Source organism: Acinonyx jubatus, chromosome B2, assembly GCF_027475565.1.
Source record: "Acinonyx jubatus isolate Ajub_Pintada_27869175 chromosome B2, VMU_Ajub_asm_v1.0, whole genome shotgun sequence".
NCBI classification, from domain to species: Eukaryota; Metazoa; Chordata; class Mammalia; order Carnivora; family Felidae; genus Acinonyx; species Acinonyx jubatus.
Window position 1 is genome coordinate 28,062,481 of NC_069385.1, and position 22,707 is coordinate 28,085,187.

The 22,707-nt window shown below is 41.8% G+C and overlaps 1 protein-coding gene across 1 annotated transcript; it reads left to right on the top strand.

Moving 5' to 3' along the window:
• The first annotated feature begins 87 nt into the window (after nt 1-87).
• On the top strand, nt 88-21,841 carry IFNGR1 (interferon gamma receptor 1). Its single transcript, XM_027056785.2, has 7 exons — nt 88-293; nt 10,604-10,718; nt 11,416-11,579; nt 13,389-13,558; nt 15,697-15,883; nt 18,618-18,745; nt 20,705-21,841. Exons 1-7 carry the CDS (start codon nt 209-211, stop codon nt 21,263-21,265), a joined length of 1,410 nt encoding a protein of 469 aa, XP_026912586.1. The 5' UTR covers nt 88-208; the 3' UTR covers nt 21,266-21,841.
• Nucleotides 21,842-22,707: the final 866 nt, after the last annotated feature.

Below are 22,707 nucleotides of genomic sequence, written 5' to 3' on the forward strand. Positions count from 1 at the left end.
CCGCTGCCTGGCCCACTCCTGGTCTCCCCGCCCCCCGGGGCCCCGCCTTCGTGCTCTGGCCCCGCCTCTCCACTCTGGCTCCTCCACTGCTTGCGGGTCCGTCCTCCCCTTGGAGTGTTGGTCCTCTGGTCCGGAAGTGACGCGGGGGTCGGCTTGCAGGCTGGACGCCCTATTCTCAGGGCCGCAACTCGAGGCACCCCCGGGCAGCATGGCTCTCCTCCTTCTGCTCGTCCTCGTCTTCCAGGTCGGGAGTAGGGCTGAGATTAACGCCGCGGATCTGGAGCTGTCTTCGGGTATGTAGCTCTCGGCAGGGCGGCGGCCGGTGGGGGTGGGGGCGGAGGGGACCGGACTAAGGAATCTGGAAGCACGCCCCGCGCGGCCGCGTCCTACTTAGCCTCAGACCTCGCACCGGGTTCCCGGTCGCCCCGGAACGTCTTCGCGACCGCCGGGAAGGCCACGCAGGTCTGCGCCGTCCGCGGACTTAAGTTCCCTTTTTCTCTCCTCTTCCGTTGTTGCCGAAATGACAAAACTCGCCTCTCGGTCCTCCAGTTCTTTTAAGTCATTGTCAAATAAGTGAGTTTCCCGATCAGCATTTTGTAGACGGTGGCCAGCGCTCATGACTTAAATATCCTTAGGGTGGACCCAAAATCCTTAAGAGAGAATTGTTCTTTCTCCAACTGAGAATCATTAAGTGGCAGTGACTGGCCATCTTACATCTAAGTCTGGAAGTCGTGTAGTGCGTGAATTCAGGAGCGGATTTGTCAGGCTGTGCGTCTCTTCACTTAGCTTAGTTCCTCCGAGCATTTTTTTTTCCTCCTGCTCGCTGAGATTTCTCCGGAAATAAGTGCTGGGAATACGCTTTCCAAAGCTCGGGGTAATGATGATTAGGAACTCCAGTGAAATCAGCGAATCTTTCCTGCAACTGGGTTAAATCTAAAATATCAGAAACCCCATCAGTCTTGAGTGTCTGTTCAGTGCCCACAGTTAGCAGCTGCCTGGAAGGGGTCAAGGAGACCCACCCTCCTCCACCGTTGGCCAACTCTGGGTCCAAACCTCTGTATTATGACTTCCTCTGTGAGCTCCTGTTAGGTGTGCTGTATTCGTATCCAGCTGTCCTTTGGACTGCTCTATAAGAGTCACACAAACAAGCAATTAGTCATTCCTTGGGACAGGTATTGTTCTAGACATTGTCAATACAAAAATGGGAGTTACTCGGTTTCTATTTTCGAGGATCATGATTAGATAGCTAACAGTAAGTGCTGGGTACACACTGATAACTTCTCATCCCATCCCGTTTTCACGACAACCATATGAAGTAGGTGCTATTGGCATTTCCATTTATGGATGAGAAATCGAGGCACAAAGAGGCCTGCCCCACTTTAGAGAGGTCACGGGTACTCAGTAGAGAGCTTGGCAGCTGGGCTCCAGGGTCCAAGTTCTTAACCACTCTGCAAACTGCCATTACCTAGGGCAGTTTAGTTGTCTACAAGGACATATATTATGATAAGAGCCTGGACTTTCACACAAGCCACTGGAAAGCAAGATAGAGGTACCAGACTCTGACGAGGGGATTCAGGGAGGACTTCCCAGAGAAGGATCACCCCCGAGTTGAAGCTGGAGCTGGAGGTGGAGAGAGACTTGTGTGTGCAGAGGGAGAAGTGTGAAACAGCATGTTGAATTAGTGGAATACTAAGGGTTATCACTGTAGAATAGGTGTGTGAGGATACAAGGGAAGTTAAGATAGGGAGAGAGGTAGGAACCAGTTAATGAAGTACATTGTCATGTGTAAGAGACAGCAACATACCATTGGCTAACCTAGGCAAAAAGAAGAATTTATTGGCTTAGAGAATCCAAGCAACAGTTAGAAAGGCGTAGGTGCCATCTGGGCCTCAGAGAGCTGAACCAGTCAGTCAGAAGTGCCAAGACACTCTTTGGCTTATTATTGGCTCTGGATGTGGATACCTTTTCCTACTTGGCAGGAACCATGGACGTTGACAGCTTTTGGGTTTTGACATCTTGCAGCCTCCACCGTTCTGACAGAATCCCAGGGGAAGGCTCTGATTTGCCCAGCTTGGTTGGGTCAGCCACCAGCTGGCATGGGAAGGACCATGTTACAGAAGCTGGTGGTAGGGGAGTTCCCAGAAGAGAAATAATGTTCCTGAAGGGAGTACTGATGCTGAGCCAACAAAATAATACGCTCACTCACTATACCTTGCTCAAGTTGGTGGGCAGTCACTGGATTTTAAGAAGACAAATGATTTTATGCAGGATCAGTGAAGCCATTTAGAAAGACCATTCATCTTACACAGTAGTTTGGGGGTAGACCCAAAAGAGGGAGGCCAGTTATGCCGCTGCTTAAGTCGGGAGGAATTGATGAAAATGGCAGAAGAGATGACAGCTTGAAAAACATTTAAAAGTCAGAGTCAGCAGGAGTCGGTGTTTGGGTGTGGGAAGAGAGGAAGAGGGTATCTAGGGTTCCTGATGTAGGTGGAGCATTAAACTATGTGCCACACCTGTCTGAGTATGGCCCCTCCTGAGCCAGGCTATCTTGCTTTCCAGTAGCTTGTGTGAAAGTCCAGGCTCTTACCACAATATACGGCAACTGTCCTTGTAGACAAGGAAGCTGCCCTAGGTAATGGCAGTTTGCAGAGTGGTTAATTAAGAACTTGGACTCTGGAGCCCAGCTGCCAAGCTCCCTGCTGAGTACCAGTGACCTCTCTACAAGTGGGGCAGACTTCTTTGTGCCTTGATTTCTCATCCATAAACGGAGATGCCAATAGCACCTACATCATATGGTTGTCGTGAAAACGGGATGGGATGAGAAGTTAACAACAGTTCCTAGCACTTGCTATTAGCTGTATAATCATGATCCTCAAAAGCAGAAACCGAGTAACTCCCATTTTTTGTATTCCAACACCTAGAACAATGTGGGCCCCCTTGTGATTACACAATTTGCATATCCTTGAAGCCAGCCCTGGGAGTATTGCCTGTCTGCTCCCATAGGAACATCTACTCCTGTGGCCTTCTGTACCCCAGCATTTTGTAAACACAAGAGCTAGTGACCCCCCCCCCAACCCTCTTTTTTTCAGTGCATTTTCAATACATTTGCCTAGATTTTTACAGTGTATTTCCCTAGTTTGTGCTGTGTTCCCTAGGCTTTTAAAGTTAGTTTAAAATGTAAAGTCTCAAAAAAAAAAATAAATAAAATAAAATGTAAAGTCTCCAGAGATTAGGAGGAAAACCCATTAGGACAACCTACTTCTGGCTCTTGGCTAGCTTTCTTGGCTCACCAGTGCCTGACACTTAATACACACTCAGTGTGTATCTTATAGCGTTGAGTTTCACTGGTATATTTAGTAGTTCATCTCAGATGAGGGAATCTGGCAGGAACAGGAAGGCAGGCAAGAGAATATAGCCAGTCTCTGCAAAATCTAAGTGGTTGGGAATGTATTGTGTTACAGTTATGGGCTTCTGTTAATATTTCTTAGGGAATGGATAGGGAAAATGAACCCATGTGTGCTGTCTAATAATCAGTGGTGTTTTGCTTTTCATACGGTTTTACCTATAAAAGTAGCATATATATCTTGAAGTGAATCAGTGTCTCCCTTCTTAGAGTTTTCTCTTCCACTCTGGGTATTACCTAAAGAGCACACTGTACTTCCGCACAGATATGGGGCTCTTAACTTACCTTCTCCACTGATAAAGTAGAGAAAGCCTCTTTTCTGACTTGAGGATAATGTTCTGGGTGTGCTTGAATTTTTCCTGATTTTCTTTGGATCCTATTTTTACTTATTTCAGAAATTCAGAATACTTACGACAGTGCATTTTAATTAGATTTATTGAACAGGCTAATAGTTTTCTTTTTCAGCTTATTCTGAAACATGATCCGTATGGACTTTGAAAGGTCCACAGTTTGGTTCTATATCTAGGAAAACCTCAAGCTATCTGATACAATGTAGCAGCACACCCTTGTTATACGAACTAGACCAATGTTTTAATGGTTCCATTTTAAGTGGACAGAGAAACAGAAGGAGAATTGAACCAGAATTAAATGAATTCCTGACAGGAAGGAATCTGTTTGCTTACAGTTTTCTTACTACGGGAGTCCCTTTATTTTGGGTTATCCCAACACATAGTAATCAGAACGGTAGATACCCATTCAGTCGTTGTCTGTTCCAAAGAAATTATTTCCTTTCATTACATGGTTCAGATTTCACAGTGGCCGTCATAATAATTGTGGTAGTATGATAAATCAGGTAAAACTACTTGAATTAGATGCTTGTGAAGTCATCAGCAAATAATCATCTCCAATTCCAGTTTATATATGGAGGTCATTTTCTTATTTTATTCAACTATGATAAAAACGATGCTTCAGTAGCTTTTCTTAACTAAAACCAGCAAAACTTTACACTGTCTTGCCTTTAAGTAGCTTCTCTAAGCCTTTGTTCTTTCATTGGGAAAAATATGTGTAATAATCTCAACTCCCTTGTACAATGGTTTGTGTGGGTTAACTAAGACAATGCATAATAAAGTGGAGCACATCCGACTCTTGATCTCAGCTCAGGTTTTGGTCTCAGGGTCATGGGTTCAAGCCCTGTGTTGGGCTCTGCACTGGGTGTGAAGCCTACCTTAAAAAAAAAAAAAATACATATATATATATATATATATATATATATATATATATAATTAAATTTAAAAAATAAAGAAATCAAACTCATCCATTTCAACTATGAGAAATTTAAAATAGGCTCAGCTGCTCACTTGTTCTAGATGGAACCGAATAAATGGGAGCCTGTGTAAAATCCTGCATTTCAGGTCAGAAAGTGGCTGAGTAGATGTTTATTGGATAAGCACTAACTGGGTGGTGGTTTGAGTAAAAGATCTGGGGGGATTTGGGGTAATTATAAATTCAGCACAAGCCACTAGTTGATATGTCCATCTGTTTAAGAAGAAGAGGAAGAATAGTATTTCATTCATGTCTGTCGTATTCTGGGTTCCACAGCTTAAGAAAGAGTGAATGATAAAACCAGATCCGGAAGACACACAGGAAGACGAGCAGACTGCAGAGATATTAAGAGTATTGATCGTATTGATCCAGCTGAGGAACTATTTTGTAGAGAGTAATAATTTTATTACAGACAATAATTATTTTATTATCTGAACCCTTAGCTCTAACACTTTTTTTCCGAAGGTATAAGAAAGCAACAGAAGCAGAAAACATACTGTTTTTGTATTTGTTTCACAAAGTGATGGATGATTCAAAGCCCGAAAAGACTGAAATGTTTGAATTAAAAAAATGTATTTTCATGTACAAAACTTTTATGAACACTTGAAACATGTGCAAGAAACATGTGCAAGAATTCTTTAAACGTCTTTATTTTTAAATCTAGAGGATGCTGCTTGGGCAGCTGGGTGGCTCAGTCGGTTAGGTGTCCGACTTCGGCTCAGGTCCTGATCTCACAGCTCATGGGTTCGAGCCCCGCATCGGGCTCTGTGCTGACAGCTCACAGCCTGAAGCCTGCTTTGGATTCTGTGTCTCCCTCTCTCGCTGCCCCTCCCCTACTCATGCTCGCTCCCTCTCTCTCTCTCTCTCCCGGAAATAAATAAGCATTAAAAGAAAATTAAAAAAAAAAAATCTAGAGGATGCTGTTATTTGCTAAGAGAAAAATTTGGAAGGCATTAAGAAAATAGCCATTTTGGGGTGCCTGGGTGGCCTCATTGGTTGAGCGTCCGATTCTTGATTTCTACTCAGGTTCTGATCCTGGGGTCATGGGCTTGAGCCCCGTGTCAGGCTCCATGCTCGGCATGGAGCCTGCTTAAGATTCTATCTCTCCCTCTGCCCCTTTCCCCTGCTTGTGTGTACTCTCTCTCTCAAAAAAAAAGGAAAAAATTTAAAAAGAAAAAGAAAATAGCTATTTTGTCAGCTCTATACAATCTTTCAGGAGGTAATCATAATATATTCTGGAAAAGAAATGCATAAAGTCTTGATTTGGTATTTTTCACTTTTTCCCCCTGAATTTTCATGTCATTTTTCAGTTTGCAATGAAGGAAGAACCCTTTGTAAAAACATCTTACACGCATGTAAGACCCCTGCATGTAAAAACATGCAGGTGGCCCTGCATCTTTCATTTGGGGAAAGTGTTAGAACTTTTCTCTGACAGTTGTTCATTCACAGAAGGGTCTGGATGCTTTCATCTGGAGCATTTGTGTTTGACCTGTAGTGTCAGATGGCGTAGAATCCCCCAAAACAATTTAATTCCTGACCCCTGTATCTTTCTTTATGCTTCTCAGCGTGTCCTTCCCGTAGAGAAGTTGGCAGGCAGATTGTGAAACGGATGTCTTCAGACTGCAGAGCTCTGTTCTGCCTTAGATGTGCCCGTCTTTTATAGTCTTTGCTGCTGTGTTCACATTGGTGAAGAGCTCCTGTGGCTGTCGCTTTTTCAGTCATGGTGCAGATGCTGTTGGTGGTTATGGAATGGGGGGGGGCAGGTGCAGCCTGTGCTCCGGTTAGCATCCATGCAGAAGAGACCTGGAGATGTCTGTAGTTCCCTGCTTCCCCTCTGCTGCTGTCCCCAGCAATTAGAACAGAGCCCTTCTGGCTTTTGGTCTTCGGTGACATCCCCATTGCCCTGTTTTGTGGCGCTGCTCCCTCACGTGCTGATCTCCGTCAGTTTTTCTGTCCTCCTCTTGCTCTTTTTCCATATCCTGTCTCTCCCAGTTTATCGAGAGGAAACAGTTGATTATAACCAGAACTCTCCCTTTTTCCCCCCCAGTGTGATGAAGAACTGATTCTTCTTTCCTCTGTTTAGTTTTGTTAAATCCCCTAAGAGGCATCCTGGGAAGCAGATTTTAAAACAGCTGAAGTTTATTCTGGGTTGTTTGTAGACACAATGTATCAAATAACTGAATCCATTTCCAAAAACCACTGGAGTCCCAGAAAGCTAGTTGGGCATTTTCCAGAGATGGAGAAAATCTGTAACATTATTTACCTTCGTTAGATACTCTGGTAGGATCTTTCCCTAAACTCTATAGATAATCCTCTTGCTGTTTCTCCACACATTTTTATTGATAGAAGGTAAATTTCTTATGAATAGAAATTTGCTGTAAGCCTTCATTATTTTAATTTGAATGTATAACAGTTTAAACTTTAGGTCACAAAATTCTGAAACAACGAGAAAACTACTCATGGCTGTTTACCGTACGAGTTTGGCAAATAATGACAAAGGCAGATGTGTAATAACCACACGGTTTCTCTTCTGGTAGCATTAAAACCACAGGTTACTTCCGAGTTTCTCCTTTACTATAATGGTAATGCCTGTCTGTTACAATCCATTGGACCCTCCTCCTTCCACTACCTGCCTGTCTTGATTGCTTTGAAAGCTGTGACTTAAGCCCTTGTTCTAGTCTAACCAGGGCAAGCTTCTGCTTAAATTATGGGAAACCTCATTTGATTCACATTAAAAACTAATCTGATATACACGTCCACTGTTCTGTGTGGTTTTATAATTATGATTCAGTAACTTCTTAAATATAAATGCACTTTACTTAATACTCTTATATAGGTTGGCTTCTATATGCCTGTTTCTCAAATACAGGAATCTCAGTTGGAGTCTATACAATTTAAACGTCATTCCTATTGGGCATAATTTTTTTTTTTTTAAAGAGATTCAAAAGGCAGTGAAGAACTCACTTTTACTGGAAACTGGAGGAAGTCAGGTCCTAGTTACCAGAGGCAGAAAGCTTAGCCACGCTGTGGGCTTTCAGGAACAGGGAGTCTGTAGAGTAGGAAATGTGCCTGGTGCCCGGCACGACCTGGCGGGGAGGTCTCCGAGCAGTGCTGAAGGTGCCACGTGGTTTCTTCTTGCTTCTTAGAGTAAAATGCAGGACTAGAGAGAGTAGTCAGGAGAATGACTGTTAAATAAGAACCAGAACCTGGTGGTTTGAAAATTCTCAGCCTCTGGAGAGGCAAAGGAGGCGGAAATTAAGAAATGGCTTCTGAGAGAATTTCAGATTCATTATCAGTTTTCTTAGCATCCAGTACCTATCTTAGGCTGAAAATTAGGTGTATATGTGTGGATATTATTTGATATTAATGTTGAATTGAACCTGGGGCGGGGAGTGCCTTGTATTTCCTTCTCAACCACAGATTATAAACTGTTTGAGACTAGGTCGTTTTCATGAATTAAGGTGCAAGCATATAAAAACATTTCTAAAAACCTAGAAAAAGAAAGCTTCGGTACCCCCTGCTAAGTAGGGTCATGGTTGCTCTACCAAAAAGCAAAAGAGAAGAACCAGGGCTAAATCTGGCAAGGCCAGTGCTTTCTGGCTCACCTGCAAGGAAATTGCTTAGAGAACCAAAGATGATAGGTACCAACAGCTGTCAGCTGTGTTTCAGGAAGAGCAAATGGAAAACTTGCAGGTGTCTGATCACACACTGCAGAAAGCGCATACGCAGGATAAGTGTGTACTATCTGAATCTGTGAGACATCCTCCCAGCTTCGTAATCTCGACCTTTTGGCACAGATCGTCACACTGCTTAATAAGTAATATGGAAGTTAGACATTTTGGCAGTAATCAAAGCTATTCATTGCGGGAGAAGCCATGAAAAATATATTGGAGTATCAAAAAAATTGTTTTTAAATTAGTTTTTCCTCCTAAATACTAAAAAAAAATTACGAGTACCCTACCACTACACCCAGTAGTGAGAACCAAAAATGTCTCCAGACAGTGCCAAATGTCCCTTCGGGGACAAAAAAAATCATCTCTTGTTGAAAACCACTGATATCAGGAAGAAAATAGCCAGAAAAGGGGGGGGGGCGGGGGCGGGGGAGGAAAGACCTTAGAATTTAATTGCCCATAAGTCTGTATTTTTTACCTAAATAATTCTTGATCCGGGTTCTGCTTTAAAAAGGTAATACAAGTGTGAGGGGCGCCTGGGTGGCTTGGTCGGTTGGGCATCTGACTTTGGCTCAGGTCATGATCTTGCGGTTCGTGGGTTCAAGCCCCGTGTCGGGCTCTGTGCTGCCAGCTCAGGGCCTGGAGCCTGCTTTGGATTCTGTGTCTCCCTCTCTCTCTCTGCTCGTCCCCTGCTCACACTCTGTCTCTCTCTCAAAAATAAATAAAGATTTTAAAAAAAGATAATACGAGTGTGAAATAATTGGAAATTAAAGCAATGCACCAGCTTGGATTTGAATATTGGAATTTTTGCTTTGGGAAAAAATCTAGGAGGTGTTTCCTTTAATAGTAAGGAAATACCTTATATATGTGAAATTAACACCTCACGTGACAGATCAGGAAATCTGAAATGACTAGCAGTATAGCGAAGAAAGAACCCACACTTCCTAATGTCCAGCCCAGGGAGTATTTTTCTTATTGGAGCCCCATCCACTTTATACAACCCTAAGTAATCATCATTATCAGCTGGAGTACCTTTAAAAATAAAAAAAAAAAAAACTTTAGCTCTCAGATTTTTTTTTTTTTTTAAGTAGGCTCCATGCTCAACGCCGAGCCCAGTGTAGGGCTTGAACTCATGACCCTGAGATCAAGACCTGAGCTGTTATCAGGAGTTGGACGCTTAACTGACTGGGCCACCCAGGCTCCCCTCTCTTAGAATTTTTGAGGCTGATGATGACTTATGTTTGTAAGCCACTGCACTGACCGCATTGCTATTCATTTATTTTAATTGTAATTATATTATGTTTAATGGTTTTCAGATAGGTAGGATTGAATAATCTTAAAATTGAGGTCATATCACCAACTCTGTATCTTCATGTTCGCTCATAAAGAAGGGAAGGGTGGGAGAGAAGGAAGGAGGAAGGGAGGAAATGTATGTGTATGTTTGTTTTCCAAGGGGTGATAGACAACAGCCGTCTACACTGAGCAGGGGGGAATACGTGGCTGCTTTTCATAAATAGTAACAAGATGTTAAAGTGACTTCTGCCTGTTCTCTCATGGGACTCCCATGTTAGCAAACCCTTTCTAAAATGGTTTAAAAGAGCAAAAGGGAGAAGAAATATTGGGCGTGTTTTGTGAAAAGCCCTGCACACCCCAGAGAGCAAAATCTTAGTGAAACTCAAGTGGTGGATGGCTCCTTCAGGCCGTTATTAGGCTGCTATTCCTGGGCTAGAGACAAGGTGCTGAACGTGTGTAACGATACCGGGTAGAGAGTTGAGAGCCTGGATGGTATTTTAGACTGAAATTGGCCATCGCTTGGGGTAGCCAGCTCTCTAGACATTGAAGGCAATCTGTGGTATCAAATATAGGAAATGCTAGTGATTAAACGAATTCAGGATTATTATTACAACAGGTAGTGCATCTGTTCATAAAAACTCCCAAAACATGAGAGGAATTTATGGCCTTTACGATACTTGTATTTCCCGTGTATCCCAGTGTTGTTTCAGTAATTTAAAGTGAATCAGAACTCTATACATTTTCCAATAAAATTAATTTTTATACATCTCAATTAAATAATTGTATAGTCTGTTCTGGCAAATTCTACCTTTCTTCAAAATACGTATTCGGCTACCATGGCTCTTTGTGAGGTTTTCTAATGTTAATGTTAGTTTCTTACAATTGCCCATTTTACTTTTTGAATCTCTTACAGTGCCAAAGCCAACGAATATTGAAATTAAGGCCTATAACTTTAATACTGTCCTATCTTGGGACTACCCGACCATGTCACAGACCCCTGTTTTTATCGTACAGGTAAAGAACTATGGGTAAGTGTTAACTCTTTTCATCCTTTTTATTCTGCTTTGCCTAGGTCTTTGTACTTTCCATGACTGTGTTTTGCCCCATCATCTTCCTTTCCCATGTGGCAGAACTTCCTAAACTGCTTGTAGACTTCCAGAAGCTCTAAGGACACAAATTAGTTATTTTCACAAGACTTCCTGCCTTTTAGTTCTTCTTCCTGTCAAATTCAAGTAGAGGAGTCTCAGCAACTTTCAGAATTTTTCAAGGCATGACAAATAAAGCTTAGAATTCGTATTAAAAGTGAGGTCATCTTACTTGCCATAGTGAATGTGTTGTTTAGCAGAAAGATGAGAATTTCAGAACAATTTTAGGAGTTCCTGTTAAGAGTCTTTGTAATGTGTTAGGTTCTGCAATCAGGTAATGATTATCGATATTAATAGAATCTAGAATTGTTTAAAGACCAGATTTTTTACAATTACATATGGAATGTACTTTGTTCAGGTGTTGTATTTTGAATTGAGCCTCTTTATTGTAAAGGAATTTATAGGACTTCTAACCAGAGTAAGGGCTTCCTCCTTTGTCCAGCTTCTCCGTCCTGTTCTTAGCTCTTTCGACCAGCTACCAGCTCCATGCTGTGAGTGAAAAGCAAAGCACAGACAGAGATGATTGAAGTGTACAGATTAACAAAAGTTATCCTTGTTTCTTTACTCGTCTTCATTTTAGGGAGGCAATCTGGGTTGATGCCTGCAATACCTCTCATCATTCTTGTAATATCTTTTCCGCAATTACCGATCCATCACTTTCTCTCTGGGCCAGAATTAAAGCTAGACTTGGACAAAAAGAATCAGCCTATGCAGAGTCCAAAGAATTTATTTTGTGTAAACAAGGTGAGTAGAATTTTGAAATTTGAAAATACTGACACACGTCTTCTGTACGTATTTGCTTTTATTAGCACTTGCTAAAAATTATCGCAATGCCCAGAAAACCTTTGGAAGAATTTAGGGAGTTTGTATCTTCCTCTTTCCCTGAGCTCCACAAAATAGGGATGAGAGGTGCCCATCACTTTGCCCCGTCTAAACCATTGCATTTCTACTCCCTGTAAACACGGATCGGTGCTGCCCTGCTGGGCTCTGCACCGGCCTCCCCCGCTCCCCTCCTCCAATGCTCCTTGCTCGGTTACACTTACCGAGGCCAGGGGCACCTGCTCTCGTTCTTCCTCCGTGTGCCCAGTCCCCAAGGCCCTTGGGAATTTTATATACCAACTTAATACATTAAGAAATTTTAGATTTCTGCAGTCTCCTCAACCCCAGTGATTGTCAGCCCTTTCTCCTGCCAGCATCGCATCCCCATGGCATACCTGATCTGAGTTATGACTTTAAGCTCCAGAATTTTCAGCACCAATTCCTCTTTTCTGATTGAAATCCTACCTGTAGCTCTCCTACCCTCACTTGTGGGTAAAGAAGTGATTAATCATGTGACTCCTCCCTAGTCTTCTAGGCCCTTGTGCGTTGCCATTCAACTTCTCTCCCTTCTTCAGTTGCCACGTGTCTTTCCTTCCACTATGGCCTTGATTCTGCTCCTACGCTTCAGCTGTGCCTACCCAGTCTCTTCCATTGGCCCTTCCTCCACTTGCCCTTGAAATAATTTTATTCCCTCGAGTCCGTGCCTTTGTCATCTGTGAACTGTGCCCATCTGTACATCAGATTTTTCCCACACAGATTTATCAAGGGCACACTATGTGCTAGAAAATATGCCAGGCCCTGAAGATAAAAATAAACCTGCCTGGTACATGGTAAGTGTGCAATAAATATGTGAAGAATAGGTAAATGGCTCACCAGCAAAGTCTCAAGCATCAGGGACACATAATAAATATTTGTGAAGTGAATAAATATCTGGTTTTGATTTTCACTCTAAAAATTGAATCTATTTAGCAAACTTTTATAAGAGCCTCATGCCAGACATCTATAGGTGTTGGAGGTACAAAGAGTTTCAGTGAGTGTTCAAAGGTAACTAAAATGCCTTTTCTGAAACATTTTTTAGAGAACAGGTTTCCTTTTTAATCTACCAGAACCAAAGGAAAAGGAAAAATAACTTAACAGAGCTTCTATTATGGTAAGGTTTTTTTTTTGGGTTTTTTTGGTTTTTTTTTTACCAGAACTCAGGACCAGAGCTCATGACCCAACTGCTTGTTTTCCTTTAGGACTAGAATTTAAACTGCTAAAGAGAAGTTTAGGTTAGATAAGAATACTTCCTGCTTGAGATTAATTAAACATTCATTAAGAACATTCATTTTTTTAAATTATTTTTTAAAAGTATTTATTTATTTTAGAAAGAGAGAACAAGCAGGGGAGGGGCAGAGAGAGAGGGAAACACAGAATTCGAAGCAGGCTCCAGGCTCTGAGCTGTCAGCACAGAGCCTGACGTGGGGCTTGAACCCACAGACTGTGAGATACCATGACCTGAGCCAAGATCAGATGCTTAACCGACTGAGCCACCCAGGCGCCCCTTTATTAAGAACATATAGAATATCATCTAGATCTTTGTGGAATGGTTTAAACATGATCCTGCATTAGAACAACAACAGAAAGAGTAGGTTGATTGATTTTGGCAGTTTTATGCAATGTATTATAAAGTTCCAGGGGAATACTAATTCTGCATTTTTTTTTTGTCCCTGCCCCCCCCTCCCCCAACCACAGGGAAAATTGGACCACCTGAACTGGGCATCAGAAACATGGAAAAACACATCATTATTGACATATTTCACCCTTTAGCTATTATAAGTGGAATGGAGCCAGTAGCCATATATGGTGAAGAAAATTGTTACTCATTCAAGTACGAGGTGCATCTGAGAATAAATGGAAATGAGGTATGTGTTTCCATTTCATCTTTTCCAAAATGGCAGGTTTTCTGTTGCTCACGCGAAGTTGTTTCCGCATGTAGTGTAACAATAGTAGGATGCTTATGAACATTCAGACAAGACTTACGGATCATAGACCTTACCATAGGTTTTGTTAAGAAACACGACCTAGGGGTGCCTGCGTGGCTCAGTCGGTTGAGCATCTGACTTCGGCTCAGGTCATGATCTCACAGTTTGTGAGTTCAAGCCTCGCATCAGGCTCTGCTGACAGCTCGGAGCCTGGAACCTGCTTTGGATTCTGTGTTTCCTTCTCCCTCTGCCTATCCCCCTCTTGTGCTCTGTCTCTTTCTCTCTCAAAAATAAATAAATAAATGTTAAAAAAAAAAAAAAAAAAGAAAAGAAAAGAAACACGACCTAAACGAGTGCTGGTGGAGGGAACTGGCTTGGAGTTCATCACTAGCACTGGTGTCTTTGCCTCATTTAACAGCATGGTCCTGTTTGAGGATCTTAAACCTGTTTATTTCTTCCCTGGCAAAGTGAGGATCATTTTAATCTTTCCTTCTGCATTGGTAGTGATGTAACGTAACATGAAGCTGTGATCGGAAATCATTGTTTTGGAAAGAAAAAGTAGCAGTACTGCGGTGGGGATGTACTTGCATTCTGGCACCGGTGTGCAGCCCACGCCTGGACTGGAATTGTGCTAGTCCATCCATTCTCCACGGCACTGCCGCTGCTTTATTTAATAGTGTTTGTCAAGCACATGCTCTGCGTGTTCTAGACAAACCTCTGGTGATGCGCGAAGCAGAGAAACAAAGCAGGGAGGGGGGAGATGGGCAGCAGCATTGGGGGCACTAGTGGTCTTCGGTAGGGTGGTTGGAGCAGGGAAGGTGTTACTGTGGCCAGTGCAGGGGAAGGTTAGGAGGTGAGCTCCAGGGGGCACGTCTGGGGAGAATGTTTCAGGCAGAGAATCTGGCAAAAGCACACTGGGCACGTGAAGAGCAGCGGGACTCAGCAGAGCCTGGGAGCGGATGAGGTCAGAGGTCACTGGGGGGGCCACATCCGGTGGGGCACTGGAAGGATTTGACTTTCATTCTGACTGAGGTGTTGTGCCTCTGGGAAGATTTAAGCGGGAGGAGTGACATCAGACTTAGATTTTTAAAACTTGACTCTAGATGCTTAGCAGAGTTGTCCTCTTGACGTGCACATCTAACCATAGTACTTCACCGCCTGAAACCCTTTAGCAAATCCCCACCAGCTACACAGTTAAGGCCTGAATTCCCTCTCGTGGCGTGGCCTGCGAGACCCTCGTGATTTGGCCTCTTGCGTCCTTTCCAGCTTTCTGTCTCCCCGTCCCTTCTCACCCGAATTGTATTTGTGCTTTGGCAAACTGCTGTTGTGTTCTTAGTTCCCTGCCGGTGCCGTGCTCTTTACGGAATGCCCTTCTCCGCCCACTCACCTTTGGCAAATTTCTACTCATTTTCCAGTGTTCAGCTGGCATTTCATCTCCCCTTTGAAGCCTTTTCTGACACGGAAGATTGTTTGCTCCTCTGTGGTTTGGATATTCCCAGTTCCATTAACGGTCCCCCTTGCACTACTCATCACTCACATTTCTTTCGGCTCTGGCGGAAGTTGTTTGAGGTCAGGTACTGCTGTCCTACCTTCGTGTCTTCAGGCCCTACCTGGCACAGGTGATGCGCACACTTTGGCGGAATGAACGGTAAACTGCCAGAGACTGCCTCCGTCCCTTCTGTGTACCACGGCCAAGAGCTGCTACAGTCTTTGCGAAATACCTTTCTTATTCTTCCTACAGATGGGTTTATAGCTCTCCCCACCTGTTTCTAGCACTACTAGAATGGGACTAATGAACGTTTGCTGGTTTAACGACGACCACTGAACATTCTTGCTATTTGAGTTTTAAAATGTATGATCCCTAAAAAGAACATTTTACTGGAGATATTTCATAATGCTGTGTTGAAACAACAAAATTGACTTACTATTTGATATCCACAACGCTATTTTCAGACATGGTTCAACTTTCATCCCATATATTCTCTTCAGGGGTTTGATCAGGTAAATGTAGGTGATTTTGTTTGTTTTTGCAGAATAAAAGAAGCCACCCATTTTCACTGTCGTTTGTTCCCATGCAGACCTCATATAAAACGGATGTAGAGGAAGATAATTGCAATGAGACTCAGTGCTATCTAACTGTCCCAGTGTCCTCGTTGGATTCTGAGTACTGTGCTTGGACAAAAGGATTCTCAGAAACATGGCTTGTTACAACTGAACAGTCCAAAGAACTTTGTGTTACCACTTTGGATGGCAAACACATGGAAGGCAAGTTTCTGCTGGTTTTGTCCTAAATACAGGGAGTGATGAGCGAGCTAGGTGTTGAAAAGAGGCAGTTTCAATAAATCTCTGTTCGTTTAAAAATCTGCAATGGTTCCATTCCTCAGAGAAGTTCAAAAGTACAAATAAGCTCATTTCTCAGGCATTAAAAGATATAAAATGGCCGATTAAAGAAAGCCACATGATGACCTTTTGACCTAGGAAAGAAAGAAATACAACACCTAAAACTGCGTGCACTTCAGGATTGCACGTAGCGACAGAAGTCAGCTTAACTATTTCCACATGGCAAGGTGTTATGTACCCATTGCATTGTTCTTTTGGGGGTGGCAAGTTTAAAAACTGAATAGCAAAAATATTCATTGGCTTATGTGATGTGAACTGGATAAATACTAGAAATTAATATCCAAAAATAAATATTGATAAGTTTATTTAAAAATAAGTTTATTTCATCATACTTTCTTTGTGTGAGGGGGTACATATAATAGAACTTTAGGACTAACATTCTCAAGGGGCACCTACCTTAGCTGAAATTAGGGCCATTCTTTGCAGTTATGAAATTTAAATGTTCATTACGGGTAATTTATAAAATCTAAAAAGCGAGAAGAAAACAAAATTATCGATAGTTCTGTCATCCAAATATTCAGTTACAGTTTGGTGTTTTTTTTTTCTCATCCTGTTCTCTTTTTCTACATAGCTGTGATCATATTGTATAGTGTATATAATTTTGTGTACTGCTTTAAGTATTTATTATAAGTATTTTTCCATTTTATTTCACATACTTTATTCTATTTTCTAATATCTTTAGACTGTTTCATCATGTAGAACGTGTATTCTATTTAATGTTCCCCAATTTTGGACTTTTAGATTACTTACAGATTTTTTCTATGATAGATCATGCTTTGATAACTGTCTTTGTGTATATATGATTGTCAGCCTGTTTTTAGAACATATCTCCTGGGAACAAAAATTTTCTGTTACAAGTACCTTTTTGAAGAATGGGAATCTAGGCTGAAGAACTAGACCAAAGGCCTAAAATTTAATATTGATAACTTTTATTTATTTTTTTTTTAATTTTTTTTTTTTAACATTTATTTATTTTTGAGACAGAGAGAGACAGAGCATGAACGGGGGAGGGGCAGAGAGAGAGGGAGACACAGAATCGGAAGCAGGCTCCAGGCTCTGAGCCATCAGCCCAGAGCCTGACGCGGGGCTCCAACTCACGGACCGCGAGATCATGACCTGAGCCGAAGCCAGACGCTCAACCAACTGAGCCACCCAGGCGCCCCTAATATTGATAACTTTTAGATCATTAGGACAAGGGTTTCAAATAGGTGACTTAAAGCAATGCAGTGCATTTTACACTCTCTTGGATTGTGTTGTTTTGAAAAATAAAGTTCTTACTAACACACAAAATTCGAAATAATGCAGATGCCTTAGATTTAGTTTTTAAAAATGTGGTTTATAAACTGGGCTGGCACGGTGGCCACATGGTGGCACCACTGTGGCTCAGTTTCCTTGCCTGCCTGGACTGTGCTTCTAAACACAGCGCTGATGTTAGTTATGTCATTATCTGATCTTTACTGCCGTAATAACTTCGTTTTTTCCACATCCTATAAAATGTGTTATACAAGCATTCCCTTAGTAGCAATTTCCAGAGTCGCTGTTCCAAAAAGGTAACTTTGAAATCGAAATCAAAGGTAATAAGATGCCGGTAGAGAGGTCAAACACCACCGTGATCTGTAGAGGACTGTTCATTTGAAAGAGAGGACTGTGCAGCTAGAACGCGGAAGATTGTGCTTTGAAAATAAAAAGCAGCATTAGAGCAGAATACACAGCAGTGATTATAAATGTGCTCTGAAACAAATCTTTCCCATTGTATGTTAATTGTCTCTGGTTTGTGTTGCAGGGCACCTAGTTCCTGCGCAACAGCTCCTGTCTGTGTGTGTTATGTGTGGGTCTGTGTGTCTTTACAAGTACTTGCCAGCTAGAAGTGAATATAAAATGTAACAAAATTCTGAGGAGTGGGATTCAGTTATTTTAAAAGGTATAGATATTGCCAGAATTTTTTAAGGGATCGATTTTTAAACTTTCTTTTGCCTGGTTAATGGAGAGAAAACTGTAACTCTGGAAACACCCTATATTGAGGGCATGAAGAAAACTGTTATGAGGGGCGCCTGGGTGGCTCAGTCGGTTAAGCGTCCGACTTCGGCTCAGGTCATGATCTCTCAGTTTGTGGGTTCAAGCCCCACGTCGGGCTCTGTGCTGACAGCGCAGACCCTGGAGTCTGTTTCAAGAGCCTGGAGTCCGTTTCAAATTCTGTGTCTCCCTGTCTCTCTGCCCCTCCCCCTGCTCACTCTCTGTGTCTGTCTGTCCGTCCCTCTCTCTCCAAAAAAAGCACACGTGAAAAGAGATTAAAAAATAAAAAAGCAAGCAAACGGTTACGAAAAATCTGTTCTAGCCACTTTGCATCATGAAGGTATGGTTGCAGAAAGTGGAGAAGCAGAGCTGGAAAGAATCACCTTGGTCTCTAGGACAGGCTCCTGAGTCTTTGGTCACCTCGCCTGACTTCTACGGCAAGTGCTCTTTGCAGTCCGGACCATATTAATCACCTGACGGGCAAAGCACTAAGGCTTTATAACTATTTCACAGAGACAGTGAAATTCTTAATTCTAATTCTTAATCCATCTTAATTCTAATTTGTGATTTTTCCCTTTTTTTTTAGATTCTGTTTGGGTTCCAGTTGTTGCCATTCTCTTCCTTTTTGTAGTTCTCATCGTGGTATTTGTATGTTGTTACACTAAGAAGATTAATCCCTTTAAGAGAAGAACCATCATGTTACCAAAGTCCCTGGTAAAATATTTAAATATTTTTCTTTAATTGTATACACTAACACGTTAACTTGGACCTTTTTGAGAGTTGTTTAATTTTTTAAGTAGAATGATGATCAGCAGCGTATCCCCTCTCGTCAATCACTCAATCTACCACCCATCCAAAACCCCATAATTTTTACTACACATCGTGTGCTTTTGTATATGCACAAAACAAGAACACGATTGGATAAGTCTGTTAAGGAGCTTCAAGAGTAGTGGGAGTAAAAGATAAGTATTCAGTGAGTGAACAGTGTTCAAACACAGAGCTTTCCATACAGGCCAGCAAGGACTTCATCCACCTTTGGAGGGTGCTGGTTAGTTGTGGCCTTTCTAGAGGCGGTGAGGCTTGAGCAATCTTGATGGAAAGACAAGAGTTTATGCAGGTACTGAGAGACAGTATGTGCCAAAGCCCAGCATCAAGAAAGCATGGCGTTTGAAAATCTCAAAATACAGAAACACTATTGTTATGGTTGGACTGTAGAAGAAAAGGCAGTCACACATGAGACTGGAAGTTTCACATTTGAATGTCTAGTATTTAAAAGCCTTTGTGTGGATGCCTGGATGCCCTGGGTGCAGTTGGTTGAATGTCCCGACTTTGGTTCAGGTCATGATTTCACGGTTCGTGGGTCTGAGCCCTGTGTCGGGCTCCATGCGGACAGTGTGGAGCCTGCTTGGGATTCTCTGTCTCCCTCTCTGTCTCTGCCCCTCCCCTCCTCGTGGGAAATAAATAAACAAACATTCAAAAATACACATGATTTATTTCTTTCAAAAATAAATAAACATTCCAAAAATAAATAAAAGCCTTTATGCAGTGAAAAGCACATTTACAGGTAACAGGATCCTAGCTACTTGGATGAAATATAACAGGAACAATATCCATGATACGCAAAGGAGACTTTTCAATTTGTATTGAAAACACCTTTCTCTCAACAGGAGAGAATTCATGTGTGAATTCTAGTATTTGTCCATACTAAGTAAGTAAGTAGTTAAGTAGAACACAACGTTGCAGTCCACACCTTTACACCCACTAGAGAAGGAAAAATAAACCTGAATATTCAGTAGTTCCACTAGTAGTAAACTGGTGCAAAGTGGGAAAAGTAATCCAGCGCTGGTGGGAAGGTAAACATATAATGGGTAGAGGGTGTAGGAGTGTCATAAACGTGCCACAGCCTTTGACTTAGTAATTCTACCTTTAAGAAATTATTATTATTTTTTTAATGTTTATTTATTATTTGGAGAGAGAGAGTACCCACACAAGCAGGGGAGGGGCAGAGAGAGAGAGACAGAGGGAGAGAATCCCAAGCAGGCTCCTTGCTGTCAGTGCAGAGCCCAACGTGGGGCTCATTCCCATGAACCACGAGATCATGACTTGAGCCAAAATCAAGAGTCAGGACACTGAACTGACTGAGCCACCCAGGCGCCCCAAGAATTTATTCTTATAAAGCTGCTTCATAAATAAAAAGATGTGTAAAAATATTCACTTCAGCACGTTCCATAAATCATAAAAATAGGAAACACTTCAATATGTACGATTAGAGAAATTACGTTAATCAATCAGGATAGAGAAATCAGGAGGCAGTGAAGATTATAATAAAAATTGTAATTATGAAGGCGAATGGTGAGAATATTCTATAAGTAGGTATTCTCCGGCTATAGATGTAATGTGCATACGTGTGAAGTCACATAGAAAAAGCAACATGGACTAGTTGGATGGCAGATGACTTTTTAAAAATTCTAAAAACTTCTTCTTAATCTTAATATAGTATATTTTATTAAAAAGCAAGAACAGGCAACCACCAGATGCCATTATATTATTACCATAAATATACCATTTGGTGGTATATTTCATTGACCATTACTCTTAGAGCATTTCTTTTTAAGGATGTGCACTTAAGTTTAATAATTCATTATGTTTCATCATTTATTTTTCTTCCCTTAGCTCTCTGTGGTGAAAAATGCCTCTTCGGAGACAAAATCTGAATCAAAATGTGTATCACCCATCACCTACCAACCGATTGTCTCCGAAAATGAGAAGATGGTCTGGGAAGAGCAGTTGTCTCCAGCGACAATTTCAGATCTGCCCGCTGAAGACAGTCTGGAAAAAATGGGACACCACGAAGAACTACAAGTGGTGACCCCTGAAGGGACTATTTCTGATATGGCTCCTGATAGCCCTCGGACCCCGGTAATGAGAGAGAATTCTGTCCGTTCAAATAGTAACCAGTCTGAAACCTGTGTTGTCGCTTTAAACTTCTATCACTCCAGAAATGGTTCCGAGAGTGGCACTGTGGAATCGCAGAGCTTCTCGGACTCAGAATTTCCCCCAAGTAGTAAACCTGAAATAAAGACCGAGGAACAGGAGTCCGTAATGCTGAGAAACACGACCACCTCCTTTGGTTATGACAAGCCGCACGTATTAGTGGATCTGCTGGTGGATGAAGGCGGTAAGGAATCCTTGATTGGTTACAGACTTACAGCAGATTCCAAAGAGTTTTCCTGAGATCAGAGAAGATGCGCCATCTCGGAAGGATCTACCTTTTTCCCCAGACGGTTTTTCTGCCTTGATTTCATGAAGGGATCATGATTTTAGAAGCCGTTTCTTTGTCGACATTAACCAAATACAGTAGTATCTTGGTTTACATAAAGGGCAAAGAGCCTCTGTGGCACTGTCAGATTTGGCCTGAAAACTGCAGAAGCTGTAAAGAAACAAACCATTGTCACATAGGAACTTTTCCATCCAGCTTGCATTATCATTGTACACGCTAAGAATCCTGCTTCCTACGACAGTGGGTGAGATGCCTCAGGTCCTTTCTAATCACTTCCAGTTGTAAACTAGTTTTGTTTTGTTTTGTTTTCCTTTTCTGTGCCTTAGCATGTTATTTGTTTTTGCAAGTCTATGTCCGTAGTATTTTTAAATGCTCACTTTGAGAAGAAATCGTGAAAGTTTTCCAAACGTGAATTCAAAATCTAATTCAAGTCAATAGACTTAATAAAGAATATGTAAATACACACATGTATATATTTTGTATGGAACATTGTATTTAGATATTTGTAAATAAAGTATGTTTAAAATTCATTTTTGTACTCATTTATTCAAGCACTCGGGCAGTTAACCTGATATTTTTTTTTATCCATTTGCTTGTTTCCACGTAGTAAGACTGTAGAATTATTTCGTAATTATTCATATCTAATCTTCAAAGCAGTCCTAAAATAATCTAATCTTTAAGAATGGTCCTTTTAGAGCCTAAATGTCCATCAACTGATGAATGGATAAAGAAATTATGGTTTATATACACAATGGAATACTACGTGGCAATGAGAAAGAATGAAATATGGCCTTTTATGGCAATGTGGATGGAACTGGAGAGTGTGATGCTAAGTGAAATAAGCCATACAGAGAAAGACAGATACCATATGGTTTCACTCTTATGTGGATCTGGAGAAACTTAACAGAAACCCATGGCGGAGGGGAAGGAAAAAAAAAAAAAGTTAGAGTGGGAGAGAGCCAAAGCATAGGAGACTGTTAAAAACTGAGAACAAACTGAGGGTTGATGGGGGGTGGGAGGGAGGGGAGGGTGGGTGATGGGTATTGAGGAGGGCACCTTTTGGGATGAGCACTGGGTGTTGTATGGAAACCAATTTGACAATAAATTTCATATATTGAAAAAAAAAAAGAATGGTCCTTTTATGTCTGTATTTCTTTTTTTTTTAATTTGTTTTTTAGTGTTTATTTTTGAGAGACAAAGTGCAAGTGGGGGAGGGCAGAGAGAGGGAGACACAGAATCTGAAGCAGGGCTCCAGGCCCTGAGCTGTCAGCACAGAGCCTGACATGGGGCTCGAACTCACCAACTGCGAGATCATGACCTGGAGCCAAAGTCGGACGCTTAACCAAGTGAACCACCCAGACGCCCCCTACGTCTGTATTTCAATATTTAGCATCCA